Source organism: Lethenteron reissneri, chromosome 16 (genome assembly GCF_015708825.2).
Source record: "Lethenteron reissneri isolate LAM-NWPU_2019-01 chromosome 16, ASM1570882v1, whole genome shotgun sequence".
NCBI lineage: Eukaryota > Metazoa > Chordata > Hyperoartia > Petromyzontiformes > Petromyzontidae > Lethenteron > Lethenteron reissneri.
Window position 1 is genome coordinate 14,001,918 of NC_083794.1, and position 14,933 is coordinate 14,016,850.

The window sequence follows — 14,933 nt, forward strand, 5'->3', positions numbered from 1 at the left end:
AGCAGCGACCACTGCATCAGCGTCGGCACATGCGAGCGCCATTTACCTTGTGCAGCATTACCTGCCGAGACCGCTCGCTGTATCGCAAGAGAGGTGTGGGGGGGGGGGAGCTTTGCTTTTCACGGTGAAATCCCCAGATACTCTCACACTATCTCGACCGTGCTCGAACCCAAAAACAAAACCATACCGTGCAAAAAACCATACCGTGGAATGTGTTTTCATGTTGACGTGAACAAACTCGCTCTGAAGCTAACCTTCCTTGCACGTTAGGGTTTTTGGACTACGTTTGTTTGGGTAATGGCGAGCTTTTGTGATCGGATTTCCAAAGGAATGGATTTGGTTACCATCAACCTAGATTTCCGTCACTTGTTTTGGTGGTCTTGTTTTTGAGTTAAAGTGCCAGACAAACCAGCTGTTCAAAGGGAGAGTAAAATAGATACACCGTGACCGTGTGCATGTACAGCCCTATTTGTCGATCCACTGCTAGATGAGGGCTACCCCACACTGCGTGCGTAGTGGGGAATTATTCACCCATACTTCCCAGCAGTGTTCAGTGCGAATTGGTGAAGGCACCACGCAGAGACATGAGAGTATGGTACAACAGCGTTTTTTGTTTCTACACTGCCCTCCGCCAGCCACGACGCAGTAGAAGAGTCAGACCAGCCCTGACCATCACTGTTCATGGCCAGGTAAGAAGCCCATTGAGCCACTGCGGTAGCATCAGCATCGGCGTCTTTTTGGTTGAACTTTCCCTGTCAGCCGTGACGCAAAAGCCAGGGAGGGGGGCAGCTAGGGGTCCAGACAAAAGACAAAGATCCCCCGTATAGCCTTAACAGATTGTAGGGGCAAGTGCTGTTAGCGAGCACTTATGAAGGCCGGAACGGTACACGAGGGGGTGGGTGGCCAGCACCACGCCCGACCGCCTTTGTCTCCCCAGTGGCGATGTTTACACACCGCACCAGGTACTCACTTCAGGCTGAGTCGACCTAGGGGAGGCCCAGGACCGGTTCAGATAATCGTCACTGGTGTTGGCTGTGAGCGGGAATCGAACCCGGGTGGCCAGGTTCATAGCGCAGAGCGCTAACCGCTGCACTACCGCTCCCCACTGGTCACATGCACACACACACACACGTGAACACACATGCGTGTCGTCTGCACACCTGCGACCTACATTCAGTGCCGCCACCCCCAAACCCCCAACTACCACCTCCCTCCCAGATGCAATCACTTTCTATCGCCAGCTGCCAAAGCTCACAAAGTTCACTCTCCGTCCTCCAACACCCACATCTTCTCAAACGCAAACACGGAGGAGGATGCTCCCAGGCGATTGCTCACGCACTGATTATCTTGCAGTCACACGGTCGCTATTTTACCAGCAGAGTGATTTGTTATCTCTCGTTTCGTTGTACAACATTGAGTGTCCGAGAGTCGGGCTAAGACTAAAGGTCTGGAGTGGAGCATCTACGGAAGAGATTTCCAAAACCTTCTGGACGCGTGGACCATTGGACCATTATCATGCACCAAAAATATATTTTTAACTTTTTCATTTAAAAGCGCTGTCCATTGTTTAATTGCAAAAAAAGCCAATAAAACAATTACGTGCCCTTTTTTATCGGCTCAATCTAAACAGTTGTAAAATGGGTCATTTAAAAAATATATAAATGGTGTTTTGTTAAGAAAATCGTAGCATCTGCAAGAGTTCTGCGGTCCACTTCCCACGTCTTTGCAAGGCCATCACGTGGGCGACGGACCAAAGGTGGGGGGGGGGGGCATCGCTGATCGGAGGGTTGAGAGTTTGACAGTGAAAGGGAGTGCCTGAGAATCACTGCTGGGGAATGAAAGGGCATTTCTCAAACTGAAGTGCGATGCATGGCAATAGCATGTTCAAATCTAGAATCAATAGGATGTTGTTGATTCTCAGAGGTGGGGGAGTGTTTTGAGGCCTAGTCGCACTAATGGTGGTTGTCAGGTGGTATTGTGAGCGAGGTACTGTACTTTGAGTTATGGTAACATCGTAGGCGAGGTGAAGTGACATTGAGTTTATTACGAGGTAGGCATTGTTGTGAACCAGGGATCAGAAAGTACTATCAGATCAGAATGTATTTTGAGTCGGGCAAACAGGTTAGAGCATGAGATAGTCCTGCGAGAGAGCATTGTTATTCAGGTAGTATTGTAAGTCAGGTGGCACTGCGATATCTGATATCACTGTGAGATCAGATAAGTAGTATCATGAGTCAAACAATGGGAAGCAATGATGCATTAACGGAAAGATCACACAGGTGGCAAAGCATTTCATGAACCTCTATGGTCAATTGCTTTTGTGGAGTAATCTCCATCGAGTGGGGAATGGAGCAGTTTGACTCCCCCGAGACCTGTGGCATGGAACCATCATGGAACCATCTCCCCTCCCGACCAGCAGCCAGCGATTCGAAAACTGATCAAGAATTATATTGAGGTCTGTTACGGAATCAATTGTTTGTCGTCTTGTGTGTTCCAACTTAATTGTATTGTCTATTTGTTTTCTTGTTTGAACATTTTTGTCAGCTCCATGGGCCTAAACATGGCATTAGTATATTACAACCATCAGCCATGGTTCATCCACTGCTAGATGAAAGCCTCTCCATGCCGTCGCCATCTCTCACGGAGTGCTGCGACACCACAATCCATCTCACTACAGCATATCACTGACATATAATTTATGTAAATAGTAAATCATCGATTCTTACACACAAACTGTGAAGCATGTTTCTTGTGCGTACAAATCCATTTCAATCAATAAACCGATCCATCCATTTAAACTGAATCTTACGCTCAAGAAACGCGCATCTTTTTATTTATTTAATCAATGACCCAATTAATCGTTAAGAAACTCTGCGCCCGTGAAAAAAGAACCGCGGCCTCACCCTCGGGCTGCGCCCTCCAAGGAGCCCCTCTCTCCGTCGCCGCCTCGGAGCCGCCGTGGGGGATCACGATGACCCTCCCGTGCGCCGCCTCCCCCTCCTGGACCCCCGTGTAGATGATGGGCCGCGAGTCGGGCATGGAGAGGGGCCGGGCGAACACGAGCACGCCGGGCCCGGCTCGCACGGCCCCCCGGTCCAACAGTGCCGGGTACGACATCTGCAGGCCGACAGCCTTCCAAGAGAGAGAGAGAAAATTAAACCTCGTATCGCTCGCTCGCTCGCTCGCTCGCTCGCTCTTCATTGTGTGTAACTCCCTTCCCCTCCCGGTCATCAGTGCAGTCGACTCCCTGCCCTTGTTCTAGTCCAGGCTCAATAGCTTGCCCCTCTCCTCTGCCTCTACCCGACCAGAAAGTGTCTTCAGTCGCACCTCTTTGCCCAGTGGATTCGTACTGCTCGCCCTTTCCCTTCGGGAAAGATCTGGAAAGGTCACTCGTGTGCTGCTGCCACAGCCTGAACCTTCCATCTACCGCAGCCATCTGTGCTGTTGAACTCCTGCCGCTGTTAAAGGCCAGGCTCAAGGCCATGACTGACAGCCTCTTTCCCTCTATGAAGTAAAAACATTATGCCCCGCTCTCTCTGGATAATTTCGTCAAGCACATTTGAGAAATATCTTTACAACTGCAGTGTCAGTTTTGTGGAAATCTATTAAAATGTAAAACTACGGTGGTAGTGTCTGTAGTATAATCACGATCACTGACATGAATTCTATTTATATATTGCCTTTAATTGCTACAAAGGCACCGTTGAATCATTCAAACTGGCAAGACTTGCGACAAAAACGAACAATCCTTTGACATCTCATAATTAAAGTCCACCATTAAAATAGACTGTATCATAATAGTCTATGGTACGTGTTATATATATCATGGGATCTTTTTTCCAGTATCAAAGTATGAAAAATAAGAATAGGTTTTACTCTTTCTGCCAATAAAACAGGTGTTAAAATTTTGACTTAAAACTTTCGTGACTTCAGGATTTCTTATTCTTGGTTCTTTCGGTCGTCATCATCCTTTTTAATCTTATTTACTTTCATTTTTTTCTATCTACGTGACTTTACCGAAAGAACCAAGAATATGGGTTTAAAGATGTTCAAACGCCAATTAGAAACCTTTCACAATGACTCAAGTCTGCATTAACCACACGTGCTACTTGGGGTGAACATTCAAACAAACTGTTCGCCTTTTGGTGTTGTCTGGTCTAACACTGGTGAGATTAAGCCCTAAAGAAGGCAGCTGTCTCCGTTCAAAGACAAATGCATCAAATAGTATTATTATCAGAGCATGTTTGTTTCTATGTTCACCACGAGTGGTGTGTGGTAAATGCAGACTTGATTCCTTGCAAAAGGTTTATATTTGGTGTTTAAATATCTGTTTTATTTCCAGAAAGGATAAAACCTATTCTTATATATATATAGATATATTATACATTAAATACTTTTCTTGTCTGTGTGGCCACGTGGCAATAATGGAGGACAACGCTAACGCCCACCAGGCCCTGCTCCTATAGGGGAGCCCGGGGCTTACGTTCAGGTTATTAATTTTATTCATTGTATATATATCGAGTGATTGGGAGAGGCAAACGCAAGCTTTTAGGGACTTTACCAGATTTTCAAACGCCATCCTCTTGAGAGCAGGAATGTCATGCCAAGCGGGGAAGCCTCACTCGGGGTCTCGAGGCTGCATTGGGCGAGGAGTGGCAGGCTGCGGTTGCCTGATGACTACGCCGTGCTCGCGCCGCAAGGCCTGCAAACAAACACAGACGAACGCAAACGGTCAAAGACAAGGATTCTCTGCATGGATTTATCGAATGATGGGGCAAGTGCTGTCAGCGAGCGCCTATTAAGGACGGTGCCATGCCCGATTGCCCGGTATTCCCAGCTGTCTCTTCTTTGCCCAGTGCTGATGTTTACACATTGCACTGGCTATTCAGTCAAAGCTGAATCGCCTCCAGCATCAAGACACTGCATCGTACAGAACCCAGCTGTGTGAGGACAGACTTGTGTCAAGAACAAATGACCTCGAGGAAAATGCTGACCCATCAGAATCCATGTCAATCTAAATCTTAATCAGCTACGAAAACTGATTGGATGTTAAAAAGGCGCTTATATTACAAATCTACTAACACATTTTCAAATGTCCCACAAATTACTCATTTGGGATTATACAAAGCAATCATCTATTGCTATGTAGAATCCCAATCTTCTATTGCTATGTATAACTAATACTGATTTATGGGCCAGGTGTTGTCACCTTGTGCCCATGGAACAGCTGCCACCGGAGGTGCTCCTTTCAAATGTGTTGAGACGAAATAAAAAAACATAATTCTTATCAACAACGTTAGCCGCGTAACAAAATGTTCCAATATATATTCCACACAGCTGTAGGGATTACACGGCCTTCCGAATGAATTCCGTGTAAGTCAAAGGAATTTTTAAAAGTAAGTATTACGTGTGGAATGGTGGTGCAAGTAGTAAGTCATGCCAAGAATCCAGTGACCTGAAATCCACTCCTAGCCACGGCTAACTTAGCGAGCCGTCTGTGGACCCTTCTATCCACCTTCACCTGGCCCCACCTGACCAACGCGATGAAGCAAAAACAACCTCCATGATTAAGGGGCCGTCCATAAATGACGTCACGCGATTTTGGACGATTTTTGACCCCCCCCCCCTCGTCACACGGCGTAACGAAAAGTCAGACCCCCCCCCTCAAATATGACGTCACAAAGCTCTGCCCCCCCCACACAAATAATAAAACATGCTTCAAATTGCTTTAAACTATTGTGATTGTAGTGCGTATTTAATGTGGCGCTGCACTCTGATGTTGTAGGAGAAAACATTTATTTAAAAGTCTATTTAATTAGGTGTTGTTTATATTTATTTAAAGTTGCGCATTTTGATGTGACGTCACATTTCTCAACCCCCCCCCCCCTAGTCACACATCGTCACAAATGTCTGACCCCCCCCCCTAAGTGCGTGACGTCATTTATGGACGGCCCCTAATACGAGACGAGTCGTGCAGAGGCATTCACTGAGCAGTGCCTTGACGAAGGGATGTACGTTATAAATTACAATGATTGTAAGACTTACTATAGGAGTTTCATTGACAATGTTACGTAACTTTAAAAAAATCGACGTTTGGTTGTATTGTTGTTCTGATGCTGAATATTATGACAGGGTCACGCTTTCAGCTAACCGTGATAATACTGGTAGGAACCTCCTGGTTACACCAGCCCACAGGGGATTATTGTGTCCGTCCGTCCGTCGTACATCCAAAAATGGGAGGGGTGGGGATGGGTGGGGAGGGTGGGGAGGGGCTGGGTGGGGAGGGTGGGGAGGGGCTAGGTGGAGAGGGTGGGGCTGGGTGGGGAGGGGCTGGTCACCCCGTGGTGCCCTTATAAAACTCAACGTTTAACCTACTCACGCCGGCTTGTGCTCGCCCTCACAGTCGGCCATATTTGCGGAATACACCACGCCGCCGTTGACCCTGGCCATTGACCGAGCAACCCAACGTTCCTACCAGCTCCCTCCGTAGGAATGTGTTATAATCGGAGGTTACTGATGGCTCTGCACCGGGCTTCGTGCAGAATATTATTGTCATGTTGTCTGGCCTGCCATACACCTTTTGGAGCCGATGGATATTCTCGTTGGTCGCGAAGGTGGCCACAACTTCACGCGCACGGCGCACTTGGCAACTGCGGCAGCACCTGCGATCGATCACGGCAGCACCTGCGATCGATCACGGCAGCACCTGCGATCGATCACGGCAGCCAGCGGCGATGAGTTCCGGCACCTGAGTGCCCAGGGCTCGAGGCTCGTCCGTGAGGCTGCGAGGTGAGCAGGAGGGGTTCAGCTTGATGGGAAAGTGAGTTCCGCCCTCAACCAAACTCTCCCGTCGTGACGGGGGGTGGGGACCCGCTCCTCCGCTCGCCTCGTGACAAAAAAATGACGATTTTCTGGATTTCAGCAGCGGCGGCTGCGGTGCGCGTTGGCTCTACTCGGCTCGCTCACATTCTCAGAGGCTCGTTTCAAACGTTTTCTTTCCTTTTCCAACGAACAACAACGGAGGCAGCGTTGGCGATTGGTCCCATTGGTCGGTGATTGAGACGGCGCGAGGTTTTTCTTTGTTGGTATAAGGGCCGTCCATAAATTACGTCACGCGATTTTGGACGATTTTTGACCACCCCCCTCGTCACACGGCGTCACAAAAAGTAAGACCCCCCCCCTCAAATATGACGTCACAAAGCTCTGCCCCCCCCCCCCCAAAATAAAACATGCTTCAAATCGCTTTAAACTATTGTCATTGTAGTGCGTATTTAATGTGGTGCTGCACTCTGATGTTGTAGGAGAAACATTTATCAAAAAGTCTATTTGATTAAGTAGAACGTGTTGTCTATATTTATTTAAAGTTGCGCATTTTGATGTGACGTCACACATCGTCACAAATGTCTGACCCCCCCCCCCAGGTGCGTGACGTCATTTATGGACGGCCCCTAAGTCAGAGACGGAAAACGGGCGTCTGTTAATGACAGATATTGGCGCTTGTTAGCACCACCAGAGGTGATACGATTTAGCTGTGTAAATGTGTTTTGTAAAAAACACAACACGAGAGCCCCACATGAGTCAACAGTATTCTTGACGTGGCTCACGGTAGAGCTACAACGATCATTGTGCATTGATGTGGTTCAAGAGCCAGATCATTGCACCAGGCGCAGCGGAGTGGGTGCCTCGCTGTGAGGATGCCTCCTCGGCGTCCGTGAATCGGACACGGAGTCGTCTATTAGTCTCCACGGTCTGCTCTGCGTGGCCACAGTCGCACATCCGAGGTTAGCTCTATTTATTTTACATGTGAACATCAAATATCCTGCTGCCATGGTCAAGAGCGATACGCGTAAGTTACTCATTTGCGAAGGTCATCACAATTCACAGTTGTTTGTCGTGTTAAGTAGTCGGTACGACGCAAGTTTTACGTTTCGTCAGTGTGGCGAGTGGTTATTGCTGTGCGCTACGAACTTGGCAACATACGTTCGATTCCCAGCCGCGGCTGACGTCAGCGGCGAGTCAATTTCTCAACTGGTCCTGGGCACCACCTTCAGCCACACAAACTTGACCTGCGTGGTGAAGTATGGTCAAATAGTCTCCATGACCAATATGGCGTGCGGGGAGGCCTTCGTCCAGAATTGAGTTCACAAGGCGATGTAAATTATAAGTTTTGTAAAACCTTTTTACTCTTGCCACATCAGATGGAACTGGTCGTACACCGGTAGTGGTTCGTTGGGACAAAATTATTTTTCTTCGGAGTCGTCCATCGCATCCCATTACGACCTTCATCCTCTGCCTCTATTTGTGGGATTTTGTGTGACTCTGAAAGTCCAATCCTCGACCCACAGCGGCTGCTGCAGACAGGGCAAGCGAAGTCGCTGATTGTATGCGCGTTGGTGTGGTTCTGGCTTCACGTCTCTTAAGACGCTTCCTTTATCGTAGCTCACTTCGATCCTCTTCGAGCTTCCACGCTCCTTGCTGGCAGCGTCTTCCAGCTGGGTCGGGTTCAGGCCGCATCGAAACCGTCTTACGTGGGAGACCTGGTCTGGAAAGTGACCCGTCTGAGCACATTTCGACTGCGGCAAAAGTGAGTGTTCGATCTTCTGAACCTGTTCTGAGTCTCACCGAGGTTGACTCCGTTTTAATAAAAGTACCGTATTAATAAATGCCGTGCAAGCATTTCTCGGGCGTGACGATTTCCACACCTGCCCACGTGCCCCTATGGATCTTTGCACGTGCGAGTGCATATGCGTTGTGTCCGCACGTGGACATTAGGTAACAGAGTGCGTGGACTTGCGTTCATATGTATGAGGAGTGCATGCAGGTGAATGCGTGTTTATGCGTGTGTACATATTCACGAGCATGTGCGTTCACACGTGTATGTGTGTGCATGTGTGGGGAGAGGTGGTGTAGGAGTTAGCGCGCTGCGTTATGAACCCGGCGACCCGGGTTCGATTCCCGCTCACGGCCAACACCCAATGACGATTATCTGAACCGATCCTGGGCCTCCCCTAGGTCGACTCAGCCTCAAATGAGTACCTGGTGTGGTTGTGTAAGCATCGCCACTGCGGAGACAAAGGCGGTCGGGCGTGGTTCTGACCATCCCCTCGTGTACCGTTTCGGCCTTCATAGGTGCTCGCTAACAGCACTTGCCCCTACAGTCTGTTAAGGATATACGGGGGATCTTTGTCTTTTATCTTTGTGTGTGTGTGCGTGCACGTGTGTACATTTGGATAAGTGAGTGTGCTTGCACGTGTGTGTTACACACACGTGTGTATGAGTGTCCGTGCAGTACACGTGTGTGCGGGCGCGTGTGGACACGAGGGTGAGTGTGGGTGCACGTCTGGTTCACGGGGAGGAGCGTCAGGAATCCGTGGGAAGTCAGAGAAACCGCACGCCCCACCGCCCCTCTCTGCACCTCCAAAACCTCTCCCTGCCCGCGGCGCTCCCAGATCCCACGCGATAAAACCCCTAAACATCAACCCACACGCCTCGCGCTGCCAGCACCACGGCGTTCGGGCCGAGTGTGCAATCTACGCAAGTCGCCTCGCCTCGTGCGTCCATTCATTCGCGTCCAGGAATGTTGAGAAACTCCGGCACGTGTGGCTGCGTTGTGCCTCGTGTCAGGAGCATAACAACCCTTGCCGGCAGGTTTCATCATAAACACGGTACAGTGCAAGTCACCGTCACACCACTTATTTTGGAAAGTCTCAAGACTACTTTTTTCAGGAGTATTCCGCATTGCGATATCTGGTCAATTATATAGAAATGTTTTATATATATTATACACTTTCCAATTACATATTTAATAGCGCAACAGAGACCCAGAGCTCCACACGGCCGAGTTCAAGATCTTACTTTGTTGTACATCCACCCTCTAGCCACATTCGCAGCGGCCCATCCCTCTGTCATACGTTTCACAAATCTCTGATCTGAGATCCCGTTCTGCGTCTAAGAAGATTATATAATTGTCGCTGGGGAGGGGGGGTGTTGCATAAACGATAGTTCGTAAAACGCGGAGGTGGTGGCGTTTTTGGAGGGCAAGGGGTTTACGCGTCACAGAGAGATTTGTGAAATTCACAAACGTCGAGCCGCTGCGAGGCGATCAGGAGATGGCAGTGCAGGATGGAGGATCGTGAACCCGTCTGTGCGGATCGTTTGAGTTGCGTGGTGGGTACTCGAGTTTCCTCCCACGCGGAGCAAAGCACTCGTCATAATTTAAACGAGGAATTGGCCAGACATCACAATGTAGCCGGAGCCTCCTGGCACGGAGTCTTGTGCCTCGGTCATGATTTCCTGTACAAGTGGCATCATCTCAGTGTTACTAGACATGGGCACAGTGGTCAACGCGCTGGGCAATGCACCCGAGCCACTTCAGTTCGATTCCTAGCCCGGGCTCGGATCAGCAGCGAGTGATATCAGCACCGATCCTGCCTCTGTCCAAAAACCCGCGACAAGCCGGCGTGCTCAACTGCTGCATTGCCAAACAACACCCACGACCTGCCCCTCGTTAGGAGGAGGCCCTCATCCAGCAGTGGATTGACAGGAATGGCCTGCACGTGTGCACATTGCGCGTCTTACAAGCGCAATCGGCAGCTGCGGCAGCGTGCACCAGCGCGGGGCTGCGTTCTCGCTTCAGGCGTCATTATGCAGCCTCCTGTTTCTGTGTAGCAGCTCATAAATCAATCTATTGCATAACGTCAAACTAACAATCACGAACACCGCCCTCTTCCCTCCATCATCCTGCATCAGCAGCAGCTACAACATGATCCTCGGTCCGACCGCCGCGCAACCCACGATCGCTGCACAACCAGTGCTTCATTCCAGCCGGCTCAGTCGTTTCGGCACCCAGCCACATCCATCTCGTCCTGATTTTGTCCTCAAGATACTTGCGGTGTTCATCATAGGGCCACAGGGATGTAAGGGACAACAACGGAGGATTGGTATGGACGTGCAAGTGCATGGCCGTGCACCCCGTCCACACTGACCCTTTTGAGTTGTTCACCCTTTGTAAAAGTTGGGTTTATTTTAATCTCTGATTTCAATCCAATTGCAAACCACTCACGAGTGAAATTCGCCAAGCACCCCGTTGTGTCCGGACCCTCCTCCCGGAGACTCCGGGAGGCATCCCTAGAGGAACGATTTCTTAAACGCCTTGGCGGCCAAGATGGAAAGCGTTCTATCCACGTTTTTCAAAGGGGTGCCCAAACGTTGGAGACACACACAAGATTAAAAACAAATATGCAAACGCACCCCCCCCCCCCCCTTGCAGATGTAAATACTTGCGAAGACAAACATGTGTCAGAGCGCGTTACGTAATAACCCATGCCTCGGATAGAGGGTTCACACAGTCGTCTCATCTTTCAAGAGGGTCGATAACGTGGGCACTCCCCCCTTCTTTGTGGTGGAAAACCAACAGTGACTCATCTTTGGAGTGACTCGCCATAGGAACGTGGAATTTCCACCAGTAGTTCTGCGTTGTAAGCAGGAGGCGAGCTAAGCGCCACTAAGCCACTTTCAAATATTTGAAAGAGGGCATCAGAGGGCAGGGCAGAACATTCCATTGATGTTCTATGCTCCTAGGACTATGCATACAGTACAAAGACAAAGACCCCTCGTATAGCCTTTAATAGAATGTTGGGGCAAGTGCTGTTCGCGAGCACCTATGAAGGCCGGCACAGCGCACGAGGGGGTGTGTGGCCTGCACCACGCCCGGGAGCCGTTGTCTCCCCAGTGTTCACGAACGCACATGGCACCAGGTACTAATTTAAGACTGAGTCGACCTAAGGGAGGCCCAGGGACCGATTCAAATATTCGCCACTTTTTGGGGGTCTTAAGCGGGAATCGAACTCGGGTCTCCGGATACGTCGTGCAGGGCGCTATCCACTGCACTACACTACAACTCCCCACGCAAACACAACAATGGGCATTCGCCACTCAGTGGCGGTGACGTCACCACAGCGCTTGTGCCAGGCTTGGTGCACTTTGAGGACACGTAGTGTCGAAGGTCACGGGACAAACCCAGGTGTCATGGGTTGACCGACTGAGATGACTGGCAGATGCACCACCTGTGCTCCCTACTTTGCCAGCTCGCTGCGTTTTAACCGCCCGGCGCTCCGCTCGTTGTTGTGAGCATCGCTCCTTTGCCCTCCGTTCTTGCTGGAGGGCGACTGCCTCCAACTGCCCAGTGGCAGCGTCCTTCACAAGCCTCCTCCACAGAGGCCGATCTTGATACCGCTGGTAGCGGTCTTCAGCAAGTCCAGTCAGCTCCACATCTTCCTGGACCGCATCAGCCCCATCTCTCCTCTAGGCCGTGCCAGGCCCGTTCATCCCCCTCTATCCGGCCAAACAGAAGCAGCTTGGGCATGCGGTGGCCAGGCACGCACACACGCGGGTGCAGCACGTGTCACGCGCCCTTCACAGCAAGGGCACGAACCTCATTAGCTCAGCGCAGCCACGCACCTGGTCGACCAGGGCAAGCCGCAACACCTGTGCTGGTATACGTGCAGCGCGTTTGATCCATAAGAGTGTTTTTGTTAAATGCATCCATTGCTGAGTGGAGGGGCCTCCCCTCACGACATGTCTGTCTGGCGGTCATTGGGATTCGTACGACCATACTTCACCACGCTGGTCCGTGCGAGTTGGTGAAAAAGCGGGCCCGAAGGCTGGGAGTCACACAGTCGGAACTCACGTGCTGTGTCTAGCAAGTGGTACTCTGGAGATTTAGAAAAAAATCTGAAGTTTTAAAATAAAACTTTACCACCGTCGTCATCGACACTGCTTCGCGACGGTAAAGAGCCGGGCAAGTAGGTCGCAGTGAGTCGAAAGTTGGTCGTGAATAGGGCACAGGGGAGAAAGCATGGAGGGGAAGGGCAACACCGTGCGAGATGTTCCCCGTGCCCGGGGCAGGCAGCAGAACCAGCACGGGTTCGGGTGACGGTACCTCGAGCAGTGCCCCTCTTTCAAAACACCACGAGAACGTTTTGTCAAACCTTGTTCCCCGTGGTGGCACACACTGCTTTTAACGGCCTGCCGTGGGGGAATTGTTGTGAGTGAACACCCGTCTCCCCCAGTGATGATTGTTAGCACTCCGCTCCAGGTACTCATTTGAGGCTGAGTCAACGGAGGGGAGGCCCAGGACCGGTTCAGATATTCCCAACTGTTACTGGGTCGTGGGCGGGAATTGAACTCGGGTGGCCAGATTCGTGCATTGCTGCACGAATCACTCCCCCACTGCTCCCCCAACATACACACAGACATACATACATACACACACGAATACTACATACAAAGGCAAAGATCCCCCGTATAGCCTTAACGGACTGTAGGGGCAAGTGCTGTTCGCGAGCACCTATAAAGGCCGGCACGGCACACGAGGGAGTGGGTGGCCAGCACTACACACACACGCAGACACGCACACAACACAGACACAACACACACATACAGCACACACCACACACACAACACAGACACCTACTACACACGCACACAACACAGGCACACCACACACACCTACTACACAGCACAGACACCACACACACCTACTACACAACACACACACCTACTACACAACACAGACACACACCTACTACACAACACACGCACCTACTACACAACACAGACACAACACACACACCTACTACACAACACAGACACAACACACACATACAGCACACACCACACACACAACACAGACACCTACTACACACGCACACAACACAGACACACCACACACACCTACTACACAGCACAGACACACCACACACACACCTACTACACAACACACACACACCTACAACACAACACAGACACACACCTACTACACAACACAGACACACACCTACTACACAACACAGACACACACCTACTACACAACACAGACACACAACACACACACACCTACTACACAACACAGACACACACCTACTACACAACACACGCACCTACTACACAACACAGACACCTATTACACAACACACACACCTACTACACACCACAGACACACACACCTACTACACAACACAGACACACACACCTACTACACAACACAGACACACCACACACACACCTACTACACAGCACAGACACACAACACAGACACACCTACTACACAACACAGACACACAACACAGCCACACAACACAGACACCTACTACACAACACAGACACACAACACACACACCTACTACACAACACAGACACACACCTACTACACAACACAGACACACAACACAGACACACAGACACCTACTACACAACACAGACACATAAGGGTCGTCTGGCCGCTGGCCCCACCCGCGTCACCCCGCGCCCTGTGAACCACAGATTAGGGGCTGGCAGCGAAGAGTCGACTTTGGACCGCGCTCACAGCGTGTCGAGAGAAAGAGGATTATGATGATGTTGGTGGTGATGAGAAGGGGGGGAGGAGGGGGTGGGAAAGTGGGTGGGGGAGGGGGTGCCTCTCACCTGGCGACGAAGTGGGGACGCGGGAACACTGTGCCTGGGCCACGCGTCACGGCCAGGTGAGTTGCCCGCTCAGGTGAGTTGCCCTCCCAGGTGAGTTGCCCTCCCAGGTGAGTTGCTCGCTTGCAGCCACCGACAATACCTTCACCAGCTCTGGTTACGCAGAAGCCTCAGCAGATGCTGAACCTCCAAAGGCTGCTCTCCGCGCACAGAATATACAAACTACACCACCACCACCAGCAGCTATACACGCACCAACTCGGCACTTGCTCCCCTTGCCGCTGATGGACCCAGCAGCTGCTTATCGGCGGTGACGGCAGAGCCGGAGCTCGCCCATCTCCACCTGTGCCGCGTCGCGAACCCTCCGCGTGCAGGTGCGCGGTCTCAGTGGCGCTGGCACGCGTGGGGGTGCGGAAGCCCGCACCTGCCGCTGGAGCTGCGTCACGGACGCGCCTCCTGTCGCCTCCCTCCCC

The 14,933-nt window shown here is 50.9% G+C and overlaps 1 protein-coding gene across 1 annotated transcript in view; it reads right to left on the bottom strand.

Moving 5' to 3' along the window:
- LOC133343032 (ETS-related transcription factor Elf-2-like) overlaps positions 1–14,888 on the bottom strand; it is a 29,762-nt gene extending 14,874 nt beyond the window's left edge. Inside the window, exons 1-3 of the mRNA XM_061552472.1 lie at positions 14,464–14,888; positions 4,562–4,702; positions 2,904–3,132 (exon numbers count right to left, since the gene is read on the bottom strand). Of these exons, the coding sequence (XP_061408456.1) occupies positions 2,904–3,132; positions 4,562–4,579 (247 nt within the window). The 5' untranslated portion in view covers positions 4,580–4,702; positions 14,464–14,888. The remainder of the gene's footprint in view (positions 1–2,903; positions 3,133–4,561; positions 4,703–14,463) is intronic.
- Positions 14,889–14,933: the final 45 nt, after the last annotated feature.